The sequence below is a fragment of the Strigops habroptila genome, chromosome 6 (genome assembly GCF_004027225.2).
Source record: "Strigops habroptila isolate Jane chromosome 6, bStrHab1.2.pri, whole genome shotgun sequence".
NCBI classification, from domain to species: domain Eukaryota; kingdom Metazoa; phylum Chordata; class Aves; order Psittaciformes; family Psittacidae; genus Strigops; species Strigops habroptila.
Genome location: NC_044282.2, coordinates 9,132,882 through 9,147,682, shown reverse-complemented (window position 1 = coordinate 9,147,682; position 14,801 = coordinate 9,132,882). Strand labels below are relative to the sequence as shown.

Sequence of the window (14,801 nt, the reverse complement as noted above, 5' to 3'; positions counted from 1 at the left end):
ATTTAGATTATTTGTATAGCACCAGCAGCCTATGATGTACATAGTTCCAATTAGAAAGAAAAGTGGGGGAGGCAAAACATTCCTATGGTAAAACAAGCCTGTATGCTAGATGTTAAATCATTAAATTAGAAAACTGTACCAGATATCCTACCATCTGAACAACCAAATCAGACACGTATTTAAAAAGAACAAACAAAAAAATGGAACATGAAGGATAATGCGCTGAGTAGTCCAGCAGGTTTCAATGGGACCCTGCCTAACTCCCCACCCTGTCTCTGCTACAGAGAAAGTGAAGACGGGTGGCATTCCTGAGGCTGCGTAGCACTAAGGGAGGAATCAGCCTTCCTTATTAGCTTCCAGATTGTTGATCCATAGCTACATTTGGCTTGTAGGTGTGTACGTACATTTGAAGACTGCCTTATGCTTCATGTGTCTAGCTGGTGAAGTTTTTTTTCAGTTAATGGTACAATTAACTTCAACTGTCAGTGGCAAGGGACCTGTTGTCATGCATCTTCTTCTGTATGCTTCATGGCACCTGCACACAAATTCCCCAGGAAAATCAGTCCATTCTGATGCTATTTATTTGAAATCTTTCCTGGTATTACCTCAGAGTTTTTCCCAGAAAGTGCAATAGAAAAGTGTAGTAGAAGAGTGTTGCAGTGGTATCTAGTTCCAATCTGTGCCACAGTGACCCAGTCAGCTCACACCATCCTCGGTGAATATGGAAATCCCCTGCACTCACTACCGTTAGCTCCACTGTTGCATCAGATGATTTATAACAGGGCAAAGACGGGCTCCACTAGTTTGCTTTCAGACCTATGCTTTCATGTGCAGAAGTGCTAGAAACTTATCTTTTCCTCCCATTAAATAAAAATCTAAATGCTGTAGCTATCAGGAGTCTGGTCTGCTCCTCAGCTCACTATTAACCACAGATGAGTTGGCAGGGTATTTTTCAAGCTCTGATTGAGCCAGTATAACAAAATAAATAGCAATGCTAACAGTAATAATATATTAACAGTAACAAAATACCTGGTTAATAGAGTCAATTTTTGTTTGAAAGTTATATCTTTCAAATAATAATAATTAACTAGTGCAAACACTGTCATTTTTTTACACTTTCTCCTGCTGACCAATGCTATCTTATTGTTTCCTAGCTTTCTCCCAGGTATCCGTATCTGCCTATTATTGCTCGTATTTAGACTGAGTGTTTTGGCTAGGGATCTTTTCGATCAACGATAATGTAAAATTTAGATCAGCTTAATCTTCGTCTGTGTCTGTGACTTAGACACTGGGCTAATGTAAGGAGCAATGAATGGTATTAAATCTGAATCTAAAAGCTAATCTGGTAAAATATTTGAAACAGTTTCTATTTTTCTATGCATTTTCGTAACACTGGTGGTGCTTTTTGGTTTTAGAATAAGGGCTCCCAGGGCATACTGGTCTAGCAGAATAGTTGTAAGAGAAGTTTCAATATCTCCCATCTTTTCAACATACAAATCTGTACCCAGACTGACAAATCAAGGAGATCTGAGGCAGCATTTCTCATACTCCTTTGTGTATCCTGAGGACTCTTATTTCACTGAAATTCTAAAAATACAAAGACAGAGCAGTAGGTTAGAAATAGGATGATGGCTCAGAGACTTGACTAGCTTACTGGTTTAAATCACAGTGGCACAAGACTTCATTTGACAGAAATCTTTATTTTTCCAAATGGTGATGAGCTTAAAATACAGACTGTGTGTTCCTTACGTGTTTGGGACCTTCAGGAGACATGTGCCTTAAATTCAGGAGAAGAAGACTTGCCATTTATCTTTTGTAGTTAGCTCCTGAGAGGCAGACTAATGCCACTCAGTTTTAATTCGCAAAATAACTTGAAATTTCTTGATACCAAGGGGAGGGATGACAAATAGCAATAGAGATAGTAGGGCAACCCTGCCAAATCATATTATCTGTTATTCAGAGGAAAAGTGAATTGACTGGAACCAGAATCTGGTTAAACAGATGATGAGGTGGATGCCACTCATCATCAAGAACATAAAATACAGAAAACACCTGACACTGCTTGATTTGACATGAGGCATCTGTACCCTGCATTCTTTCTGTCTCTTCTCTTTCTCTTGGCCTGATAGAGATCACAGTGGCCTCTGGGAGCGAAGAGGATGTGTAGACCATATAACCAAGGGCTAAAGGTGAAAGATCATAGTGAAGCACTACCAGGAGTTGATAGCAGTATCTGCCAGACTGTTTTCCCCAGAAAAGCTGGGAAATACTTTGAATCTGTTCATGTCACATAAAAAATTCTCAAAGAATTTTCTGTTAAGGGGAAATGGATGCCACTGTTAAATTGCAAGAAAGTGGGATGCTTAGTTAATTGTTTGAGCTGTTCTGTTCTTGACAAATTAAGACCTCAATGAGACATTACCCTAGAAGGTTCTGTTGCTGTCATGATAGAAATGGTAGCCATCCCAAAGCATTTGAAAGAATCACTGTCAGTGTGGCTATTAACTTGTCAAGCCTTCCCAGGCTCATTGCTTTAAAGTCAACCTGAATGAAAAATTGCAAGAGGTAGCGGAGTGTGTCTGCACACCAGTCCCCACCTTATTTGAACTCAGGCTGGGATTCACATAGAAAAGGGGCATAAGAGTGCACTATATATGTGATAACATATTTTCAGCATTTGTTATTCACATTAACAACTGGGTTAAAAAAGTTGCCTAAGCTCTCCATCAAATTAAGCATGGCTCTGTAAAGAGAGGTTACTAAATACATTAAAATTAACCGTGAGTTTTTGATTATCATAGTAATTAGTAACACCTTGCTAGCTACAATACATCCCATAAAAGTCTGTTTAAACAAGTGAATGCAACTGAATTTAGGCATAAATAAATAGGATTTATTCCTGCACAGCCAATCTCCAGACTACTACAGAACACGCACTGCAGAAACAGCACCCCTACATACCTGACAGCACTGGAAGAGTCATTATGAAACTAGGGCCAGGGCAAAATGAGTGGCTTGCAGTCCCCTAAATACATGCTATTACTTTAATAGATTTATAAGAATAAAACAATACCGTCTTGGCCTGAGACCGAACACCATGTTGTTTTAAAATTAAAGGCTAATTTGTTGACTTTTTGTTTTCTTTAAAGTATAAAGGCAATCAAGGCCATTATTGACCAGATTTATTTTACACGCCCTAACATCACATTTTTCTCACTTTTCATTGGTTGTATTTTTGAACCTATATGGAAAGTAGTTTCAGCAACACAATCCAGAGTAATTTTCCCACCTTCTTTTTACATAGGATTTTAATTTCCCTAAAGTCCAGCCAAGGATGGAGTGTATTTTATGGCAGAGTCTGTGCATCCTGGTGTTGACATGAACAGTAGTAGTAATGAGGTGAAATGTTGGACAACATAAGGCTGCAGTGGATTAAAGATGAGTCTTTATGCAAATAACTGTGTGCTGTGTGAAAGCTTTAGTATAGTTTCTTTAATGTTGTTGCATTTGCTTGGGCTGACACTTTCAGCTGCCATTTGCGCTATCTCAGATTTCATCTATCACACCGGGTTTACATTTCTGGCTTGCCTCAGCAGGTGCCCAGAGTAAAAGCTGCTTTAAATATCCACTAATGGATTTGTCTTTCTTGTCTGGTTTCCTGTACTGTACTTACGTGAGATATCAAAACCAAGAGATGAAGTCCATTACAGAATGAAGGATAGTGCCTGTCTTCAACTAATTGCCCTGAACAGCATTTGAGGTGGGAAGCTTGGTTGTTAGTGACATGTCCCTGTATACTCCTGATGTGGCTTTTTAGACTTAAAAAGTACTTCGTATACGTTCCTCTAGCCACAAATTGTTGCTTCATTGTAGCTATACCTGTGTTCTTTAGGACTTGTTTTCACAGAGAGGACCACCTTTTGTCTTTTTCAGTGAGTAAACATACAGTATCGTCGTTGTTGTGAACTGTCTTTCTTACACAAATCCTGCAATAGGAAATAAGGTTTTGTGAATGTGCCACAGATTTGTGGAGGCCCAGCTCTGCAACCATTGGTTACTCTGTGGTGATTGAATTCCTGGTCTTATTGATGCCTGACATCTGTTTCGGTAACTATTTATCTTACTTTTAAAAAAGACTTTTCTACATAAAATATAGTTAGCCTGGAAAAAATCAAAACTTAAACAACTATTTTCATAGCTCTTAAAAAAGCCCAGATAATTCAGGTGTTTCACCTTGTTTTAAAAAAGCCAATAAGCTAAACTGCAAGTTGATTAATAACTATTACATGCAGTCTAAAGATTATATTGCTGTAGGTATTTAAGCTATTCAGCTGCTGTAGTAGGTGCTTTAGCTTCAGAAAAGAAAGATTATACTCAAGACAGCCTTGGCAATATGGAATTATGTCTTCTTTCATAAGAGCATCAATCTAAGAAAAAATTATGTGCGTAGATGTAAGACACATAATTACATATTGTACATCTTAGTAAACCCAAATTTAACATAGAAAATTCTAGGACCAATGAATAACACGTTCCAGACTTACTCCTGAAACCACATAATTTGGGCATGCAAAGTACTCAGTACTCAGAAGGTAGTTAAGTAATTCTTACAAGTTTGCTATTGCCCTTAACTAGAAACCCCTCAAAGCCCTAGTGTGTGTTACTTTCTGCTTTAAAGATCCTTGTGTAATCAGCCTTCTGTAATACTTTTTGTAGATTTAAAACATTACCCAGAGAGAGGGACAAGTGGAGCATGTAGGAATCCCTCTTTTAGCTGATAGTTTTGTGGAAGCTGTTATTTCAATCCCTTGGAAAAATATAGGAGGAAACTTTGGGTCTAGGCTTCTAGTGTAAGGTTCGGGTTTTGGTATCATTATGATATTAGAAAAATACAATTTTCATAGATATGTTTGTATAGACATTAAATAAAATGCATATATATTAAGGCATCTTAGGAGACTACAGAAAAATTCAAATCTGTTTCTGGTGTGTTCTATTCCTGTAGTTTGTTTTGGCTGGCTGATGGTCTACATTTACATAATCCTGCTCCAGAGGGCGAGTTCAACTAATTGAGCTTTTGAGAGTTTCCCAGCTTTACATACCCATGACTTCTGAGGACACATTTGCACTCTTTGATTTAAACTTTTGGCAAGCAGTACAAAGGAAGAGCACTCAGAATTTCTCCATGTCCATGGTCTTTGCTCCTTTCCTAACCACATCTCCCCTTAACATTCACAGGTACACACTGGTGGATATTTTGCGCGCCATACTTCTTTCTTTAGAAGCCATGATAGAAGACCCTGAGCTTCAAGTGAATGGATTTGTTTTGATTATAGACTGGAGCAACTTCACCTTCAAGCAGGCCTCCAAGCTCACACCAAGCATGCTTAGATTAGCCATAGAGGGCCTTCAGGTAATCTTTTTTTTTTCTCTTTCTTTCTCCTTTGTTTTGTAGTTCATTACAAATCTAGGAGGCTTAAAAAAAAATCTGAACAAAACAAAAATCCAAGAACTTCTGAATAGCAAGGCTATTAACACCTTAAGGTATGGGTGGACATCCAAGCTACAGTGCCGTAAGCTAATGTGTGAGCTCAGTCAGCTAACTGTAGTAACTTGTGTTGTGTAGACTGCTTCTTTTCTGTCTTTATTGCCAAGTGGCTGGCTTCCTGTAAATTGAGACTGTAATTTCTGCAGCAGCAAGTTAGAAGTAATCAGTTTATCTTTTAATTTTGCACAGGGCTAATGAAATATGGGTTGCTGCTGCCACACCAGGTTGGGGTTTTTTTTATTGATTCCATTGGAGACCTGCTCTACACCATTTATCCTGAAAAGTGTGGGGCACTGTGATTAGGCAGTTAGCTGGGATTGTTTGCTTACTCAAAGTTCAGCTTGTTCTTGGCTCTTTTGCTAAGTCAGGATTAATTTAAGAAGCAGCTTCTAGGACTGAGTATACAGTGATTTAAGTTTCTTTCTGTTTATTGCAAATGCACTTTACATGGCACAGGCACATTGGTGGAAAGGATGCTACATAATTCTTGGCTTTCTCTTATGATCTCTAATGCTTGTTAAAATGAAAAACTAGAATCTGTAAAATAGTTGTTTTCTGTGCAAGCTTGAGTTGCTGTGTTAAAATACCAATAATTCACTCCTGTGGCAGTGTGCCTTGGTTTTACAAGGACATATATTTCTTCTCTGTGATGTTTTTATCATTTATACATTTTTATTACTCATAAAACAAAATAGCAGCTTTATCTTTGAACTTTCTTCACTTTGATATTGCTATTTTTGAGGAAACTTGTATAGCAGTAGTATGGAGTTTTGATCTAAATCTTGAAATTGCTTAACCAGTATTCAGGCTGCTGTTGCACACAGAAGGGTGGTGACAGTTATGAGGCAAAGATCTCAATTTTCATTTTGTACTGTTTCCTTATGCAGTGGTGTGATTCCATGGTCTTGAGAACTACATCAGAAGGCAGCGGTGAGATACGTGCTGAAATAGTGCTATATTTCCTTTTATTGCTTTCAAAGTTGTTTTCTTTTTTGTGCTGTTTTTCAAAGTTAGCTATTGCTTTCTTGTTTAGAACATGAATAAATACTTTCGCAGTCTTTGTTTTTAAATGGTAGTGTTTCTTCTTGAACATTAATCAGATGCTTATTTTAAGGAGAGGTGCAGTGGGTAATTGCATCTGAAAATATGCAGTGTCCTGCCAATCTTCAGGTGGGCTCTGAGATTCTGTGTTCTACTGCCATCGATTGGTTCATTACTGAGTTAAGGTGAAGTCCATTGGCTTAACTTGCCTATGTATGTTCCCAGTTTTGTTGTTCAAATATTCCAAGTCTAATGGCGGCCAGCACCCTAGGCATCATTTTGTGCCCACTGTCTTCAGTCCTGTTGACTCCAGAGATGTAAAACTGGGCATGAAATGCTCCAGAGGAGGGACTGAGAAGGCACTGAAATGGCAATGTAAGGTAAAACTCTCCCCCGTGCTAGAGAAATCTGTCCTAATCTGTGGCAGGTATTGCTACTTCTAAACAGCAACTTTTACAAGGCCCTTTATCACAAATCTTTTGAAGAAGTCAATTAGTTGGGCTTTCATAATACAGTGTTTAATTTTCTGTGGAGAACTACTGAGGCAATGAGGGCTAACATTCTTATACTAGCAAAATTGACTGACTCTTCAGTGATATCCTCCCAGTAGTTATACTGTTTGGGGGGGTGTTTTATTTAATTTTATTTCGTTTTATTTCGTTTTATTTTCTTATTTTGACATTTTTCTATGTAAAAATATACTAGAATCAATGGAAAGGACTAAAGACAACTGCACTGAGCATCTTAGAGGGAAAAACTCACTTCAAAAGCAATTGCGATCAGGACGTAAATAAAAGGAAAGCATGGTGGAAAGGTGGTATGGAGAGACCCTGGGCAACGGACAGGTTTATTTGCACCTTCTTGCAAGATTTCATGACTGAAATGTTACACTGCCTTACCATCAACAGGGACTGCCTTTTGTTTTGGGACAAGAAATGCATAGCAGAAACATAGAATTCTAGAATCATTTAGGTTGGAAAAGACCCTTAAGATCATTGAGTCCAATCGTAAACCTAGCACTGCCAAGTCAACCATTAAACTATGTCGCTGAGTGCCGTATCTGCACAACTTTTAATTACCTTCAGGGACAGTATGTCAACCACTTCCCTGGGCAGCTTGTTCCAGTGTGTGATAACCTTTTCAGTGAAGCAGTTTTTTCCTAATATCCAATCTAAATGTCCTCTGGTACAATTTGAGGCTGTTTCTTCTCTTTCCTGTCATTTGTTGGGAAAAGAGATTGACACCTACCTCACTGCAGCCTTCTGTCAGGTAGTCATAGACAGCAACAGGGTCTCCCCTCAGTCTCCTTTTTTCCAGGCTAAACAATCCCAGTTCCCCCAGTTGCTCCTTGTAAGACTTGTGCTCTAGACCCTTTGCATCATTTTGAGTGATGTCAAAGTAAAAAGTGCTTAATCAGGTGATATGGAAAAGAAAAAGAACAACTCACTCTGTTTATTTATGGTCTTTGTAAATATTCTCTGTTTAATCAGAGAAATTGAATTTACTTTGGCTTATAAGATTTAACAGGGCTCAAGATTCTGAACTTTACCATTTGGAGAATTTAAATATTTGTGTTACTTGGGTAGAAAGGGACATGAAAAGTGGGATTAATGACCACTGAATTTGATGTTAAACAAATCCCCTTGCCTCCAAAATGAAATCTACTAAATTTGCATTATATTTACTTAGCTTCCATGGTGAGCAGAATATTCAATATCATACATACCAAAGAGAGTTGATTACAAGCTATGTAATTTTCTGGGCTCTTCACGACTGCTTATTTTTTAGGAAATTGCTTTTGAAAGTAAGATAAGTAAATATATAAAGTTTTCCACTGAAGACAAGTTCTGCTGTATGCTTTGCCTGCATATCTATGTTAAATGGGAGTATGAAAAGAATCATACCCCTAACTGACTTGCGTACATTAGAAAAACCTCCTAGGCAATGTTTTCAGGAAAAGAGCCTTTTGGCTATGGAATTGTTAATGTTAAAGCACAGTGATTATTTGTAAACTAATGTGAATTTCCAGCGTATCCATCCCAACAGTGCTGTACAAACCAACTGGTGCAGTGTAGGTCAGTGCTGATTTTTAGATCAAATGGTTTAGCTAGCCAAGAAGCAAAAACCTCCTGTGGAGACCGGAGCACTTGGCTTGGACTCTTGATGCTCCAGCCCTAGCTCATACACTGGCTTTATCCTTCTGGAAAAATGGAGCGATACTCTTCCCTGCAGACGCTGGTGGCTACAGTATTTTTTTTGCTCCTCATCAGTGAGAAGGAGGATTTGCACTACACCCATGCCCTAGCTTTAGCACCTTGAGTTGGCTCTCCTGAGCATATTTAATGTGCAGGTGTTTGTGAACCCATCTTTAGGTGTCCACTTCTCCCCTATTCATTGATTCTCTAGCCAAACACTGATTGTAGGCTTGTGAAGGAGCTCATGTTACTCAGCAGCTGGGTTCCTGAAAGCAGGGAGTATTATAGCATTGTGTGCTGCACCACCTGAGTGCTTTGAATAGGTCTCTTTCAAAAACTTCGAAAAACTTGACAAAATTTTGCCTCTTTCACCAGCAAGGGATTACAAGACTTGATTTCTATTTAGCTCATAATAATAGTTGCATACATGACAGATTTGCTTTGTATGTTGTCACTCAGGCAGGCTGTACCTCTAAATGCTTTGCAAAACTGCATAGTTATTGGTGGCTGAATATTACTGCTTTTCCTCTAGGTAAAACACTGGGGAAAAAGAGACAATACACATTTAAACTGAGAGCTGAACATATGTGGACAGTCAGTATTGTTGCAGAAGACAGAAGACTTGCTTTTGGGTTGAGGATGTTTACAGGACAAGACAGTGATAGTGTTGTGGGAGACAAGGCAGGTCTTTCAACTGATTGTGTCTTTTTTGTAACAAAGGAGGGCTTCATAAGCTAAAACAAACTCATTACTTTGAACATGAAAGCAAACCAGAAAGATCACAAAGACAGCATGCTTATAGCTGCAATTGCTACCCAAAGCATCTTTCAAACGGCTGTACTTGTGAGTTGTAAGGACAATATCCCAAATCATATTTGCTGCAGCAGCGTAAAGTGGAGTAGTAGAGACCAGAGCACATACAATCTGGTGATGAAAGGGTCATGACTTCCTTGTGGAAGCATGAACTTGATCAGTATCTTTAAGCATGAACTTGATCAGTATCTTACAGGGAATCTTATCTGAACATCATGATTGGTTCGCCAAGCACAGACAGTGCTTGAATATCACCACCTAGTTCTGGACTGTATCTGTACAACCAGCAGGTTGCAGTGTCAAGAATCCGTTAAGTCAGAAACTTGCAGAATTAAGGATACCTCTGAAAACAGTATTTTGACTTCATATAATTACATGGTCACATGCTCTGTGCAGTGCATAAGATTGTTAATAATGAGCTTAAGGAACAGTTGCTCAATCCTAGCAATGAGTATCAATGAGTAGCAAAACAAAAAAGAGCATTAAATGGCTTTGCATCCAAACTTAAAACCATAAAAAGCACTCATTCAGTGTTTGAGTTTTCTGCCCCTTTTAGAGAATAGGGATCTGACACTTCCCATTGTTCTTGGGAGGATATTAAAAAGTAGCAGGCTTAAGCTTTTAATGGGAAAATCTTCTGCTTTCAGGAAGTCCAGTGAATCATGTAGCTGCTTTCATTCATTTTTTTATCAAAGAATTAAGCTGTTTGTAAATTCTAGAGCCTCCTGAATCCAGGGCCAGCCCAGAAAGTGGGGCAATATGCTTGTAAACAGCTCAATTTCATACCAGTTCAACTCATGTTCTGTAGCAGCGGCAGAATGGGATTTTCTTTTTCCTAAGAGCTTGTTAAGAGTTTGTGTATATTTGATCTTCTTTACTTGTAAAAAGGCCATCAAAAGGCTTGCCAGCAATTTACTGTGGAGACAGAGTGGACTAGAAATGGTTGTTAGTTCTAGCTCCTCACCTACTGTCTCGATGGTCTTAACCTGCCAGGTGAGAAAGGACTTGACGGCCAGAGCTCGAGTTCAGCTGCCTACAGGCATGTCTCTATAGACATAGCCATTATGCAGTGTGGTCCCAGCAGATAACCTATTACCTGAAGACAGAATAATTGATTTCCTTGCCAGATTCTTTCTGAAAATCATTCTAAATCACTTCTAAAGTCTTGATCCTGAGCCTGAATTCTAGCATGGCCTAAATTTAGAGATCCTCATTAGATACTCTTTGAATGCATGTAATGCCATGTGGGCTCATGCTTCTTTGAAGCAAATGGTAAGAAGCAGTAAGCTGAACTCGCCTTTCACCCCCAGAAATTCTGTTGTGTGGCATCTTGCTGAAAACTGCAGGGATGCTTAATGGAGTTAAATATCCACCATCCAAACACTGCCACTAGAGCTAGCAGAGTAACTGCTGGCAATAGGTTGTCATCCTCCATGTGAACCCGCATGAGAAAGAGAGTGGGCACTTTGCCAGTGATTTGCAGATATTTACTGTAAGCAAGGCGTGATAACTTGGATCTGGGGATATGCACTTTAGTTCATAGAATCATAGAATCACAGAATGGTTAGGGTTGGAAAGGACCTTAAGATCATCTAGTTCCAACCCCCCTACCATGAGCAGGGACACCTCGCACTAAACCACATCGGCCAAGGTTTTGTCCAACCTGGCCTTGAACACTGCCAGGGATGGAGCATTCACAACTTCCTTGGGCAACCCATTCCATGCCTCAGCACCCTCACAGTAAAGAACTTCTTCCTTATATCGAATCTTAACTTCCCCTGTTTAAGTTTCAACCCATTACCCCTTGTCCTACCATTACAGTCCCTAACGAAGAGTCCCTCCTCAACATCCTTATAGGCCCCCTTCAGACACTGGAAGCTGCTCTGAGGTCTCCATGCAGCTTCTCTTCTCCAGGCTGAACAGCCCCAACTTTCTCAGCCTGTCTTCACACGGGAGGTGCTCTAGCCCTCTTACATCCTTGTGGCCCTCCTCTGGACTTGCTCCAACAGCTCCATGTCCTTTTTATGTTGAGGACACCAGAACTGTACACAATACTCCAATACTTCTAAATTGTAATGTCAGAGACAGAAGACATGTTTTAAGATCATAGTTCACCTTCCTGCTAAGGCAAGATTCTCTCATGCATTATATTTTCTAGTACGTCACACAGTTTAATTTAAAGTCTCAAAGGCAAGTCTGGCATATTCTTTGGAACCCTTTCTATGACTTCCTGCTCTTCGGATTTCCTCTCAGCATTAATCTTCATTTTTCTATGTCAAATTGCCACCTCCTATAAAACTCTTTGCTATTTCACCATGTGCTGTTGGGTCCAAAGCAGGAATTGGTGTGTGATTTTCAGTAGCCCAAAGAAAGGAATTGTTTGATGGCGTATCTATCTGTAACAGCAGTGATCTGGAATAAGGACATGGAGATGTCTTATTTGCCACTGGAGATGGTGAAATGTGAAAATCAGTGGGATCCTCTTTATTTGGGAAGCTTAAAGTTATGTTTTTTTGATACTGTCCAAATTGCCTGTGTTATCAATCCATTTTGTATACACATCTTTCAGGTTTACCTCATAAGGATAGGCTGGATCATTTTTTGGAATTATTTTCAATCTAACCTTTGTGTTCTGTGATGCTCATAAATCCTCTGTGATTTTATTAGGTTGTGCACAGTTGGCTTTATTTTACTGTCTTCAGTACATATTGCCTTTGCACATAGTGCCTGTGATATCAGCTAAGCCTTCAGTGCCCACTCTCCAAAACAGTACAGTGTAATCTTTTTTGTGACTTTTGTTTATATTCCTTAGCAAGTGTTCAGCTCCTATGGCAATTATTTTTACGAATCTAATTTGACTTTGGTTATAAACCAAATGTTGACTTTTTAATAAGTGATTGCCATGCAGGAAAAACACTGCTGTGATATTCCACTACCGTTGAAAAACAAACGTAGGAAACTTCTCTTGGGGGAAGCTCCATAAAAATGTGAAATTATATGGCTGGTGATGGTTTCTCTCATCTCATGTTTCATAATCATAAAAAATTTAACAAAATTCAATTCTCATATGTTTTAATAGGCATAACTATGTTTAAATAAGTGCTACTCTGGTAATTTAAGCACACAAAGAAAATAGTTCTGAAGAAAGAATTAAGTATGAACTCATCATATTCCAACTTGGATAATATATTTTTTCAAAAACCCCGCCCCAAAACCCCAGGCAAAATGTATTTTTCTCCAGTAATTTCCTGCATATTTTGCGAAGATTGGAATAAGTTCTTAAAAAACATTTCTAACTCCTTATGATGTGCAACGGGAAAATAGTGCTTGTAATCTTTTCCAGTGTCTTCTGTAATAAGAAGAAGATGTTTTGTCTAAATGTAATGAATATCCAAACATGGATATGGGCCGAAATCTGAGGTGGCTGGGCATACCATCCTATTGATGGAAATTTGGGTGTGCATTCAGTCAAAAAAACTAACTATAACTCCAGTGCCTGACACTGAGAATGTCTCATGTCAGCATCTCACCCAGAACAGTTCTAGCTATGTCAAGGTGCTTGCTGGTTCTCATGGGTTACATTTTGTTGTTCCTCACAGTATAGGTTTGAGTTCTGACTATAAAATGTGTATTCAGCCCCCTTGTTTTATGGGACTGAATCCAGTACTACACAGTGGCACTGGAAAATTCAATCTTGAAACAGTGATTGAAGATTGTCTTTTCAAATGTATTTGTTAATTTCTTGCTCTTGTAAGTTGGTTCTTAAGAATCTTTTAAACCTGTTAGAACCATTTTGGGAAGGGCTTTCTGTCTGAGAAGAGCTGGGTCTCAACCCTTTGTACTTCCCCATCAAAAACACTTTCTGGAAGGAGAAAATAGTTCTGCTGTGGTTCAGGAAAGGGCCTCCCTAAAGGAATGTTTAGACTGCAGTTGTCAATTCTTACCTGATATTGCACTAAATGTGCCTTAATACCCACAAAACCTTCTGAGTTTGTAGGGAGTTGCCTTCATCCTGCACTAAGCTATTTGATTGAAAGTATCATTTAGAGCATTGGATCTTCTGGCTGAATGCCACCATGCTAAGTACGACGGATGCAGGATAAATCATCAAGTACTGGTAGTCCTCCAGCTTTCTTCTCATAAAGTCTTTGCAAAGGTACAGCCAGTCCTGAGGTCTGCGATAGATCCTTCAGACCTTCATACAAAACCCCGATAGAGTACACTCCAGAAAAAGTGGATACATTCAGTACGTCTAATGCAGTAGTTAAAACTCCAGCCTTTGCACGAGGGATTTTTAACTTGCAGGAGAGTCTATGGTGAAATGTAGCTTCATTTTATAGAATCATTGGGAGGAAGACAGAAAAGGTTTTGAAAGGTAGTGCTTAACAGAGGAGAAAAGAGGACAGAAAGGATGTTAGGAGAAGACAGGATAGTTATGAAAGGATACGGCAGAGTGTAGGGCAGAGTGGATATTATCAGCCAGCTATTATCAGACCCCTCTAATTTTATTTGAGAAGCACATCACCATTACATGGTGACTTTTACAGGCACCAGATGTGCCTTGGGACTGTGTTCCTCGTCAAATCCTTACTCCACTTCCTAGAAGAATTATATGGGTTAGCTGCATAACTCTAGCAACATAGTTTCATTGTGAGGGGAACCAGTTAAATAGTTATGATGGATGAGGGATTATGTGTCAGTAAGTAACTGGCTGAACCCCTTAACTACTTATTTTCCTATCCTTTATCTTTCAGGGTTTTAGAGATGCAGAATAGCAAGCAAGGTTTGACGTATGTTTTGGGCACTAGCTGAGCTCCATTAGGTCATGCTTTTCAAGGCTTTTTGTTAGGAATATTGAGCAATTGATTTTCTCTGGAAAACCTGAGGGCATCTTCATACTATTGGTAGCAGTATGATCCAATTCTGTTCTCCACGGAAATTCAGCAGGGGTGCAGTTTAATGAGACCAGTGAAAGGAATCTGACTGCTTTATTTATAGAACACTAATTGATCAGGGTAGCCACAGTAGGAGGAAACTTCAGAGAAAATCAATGCAGTGTCAAATGAAAGTAGCACTCAAGCCTTTAAAGAGAGCTGCATGGAAAGGCAATTAAGAATGAATCCATTTGACAATCCATGGGAACAGCTTGGGCCATGTGTGTTCTTGCTTTAAGTTGTAGGAATGAAATCAAACTAAGCAGCATC

General features: G+C 39.1%; 1 protein-coding gene across 1 annotated transcript in view; it reads left to right on the top strand.

Moving 5' to 3' along the window:
* The window catches only part of CLVS2 (clavesin 2), a 53,016-nt gene that overhangs the window by 4,845 nt on the left and 33,370 nt on the right, over window positions 1–14,801 (top strand). Inside the window, exon 2 of the mRNA XM_030490250.1 lies at window positions 5,239–5,413. Coding sequence (XP_030346110.1) covers window positions 5,239–5,413 — 175 coding nt within the window. The remainder of the gene's footprint in view (window positions 1–5,238; window positions 5,414–14,801) is intronic.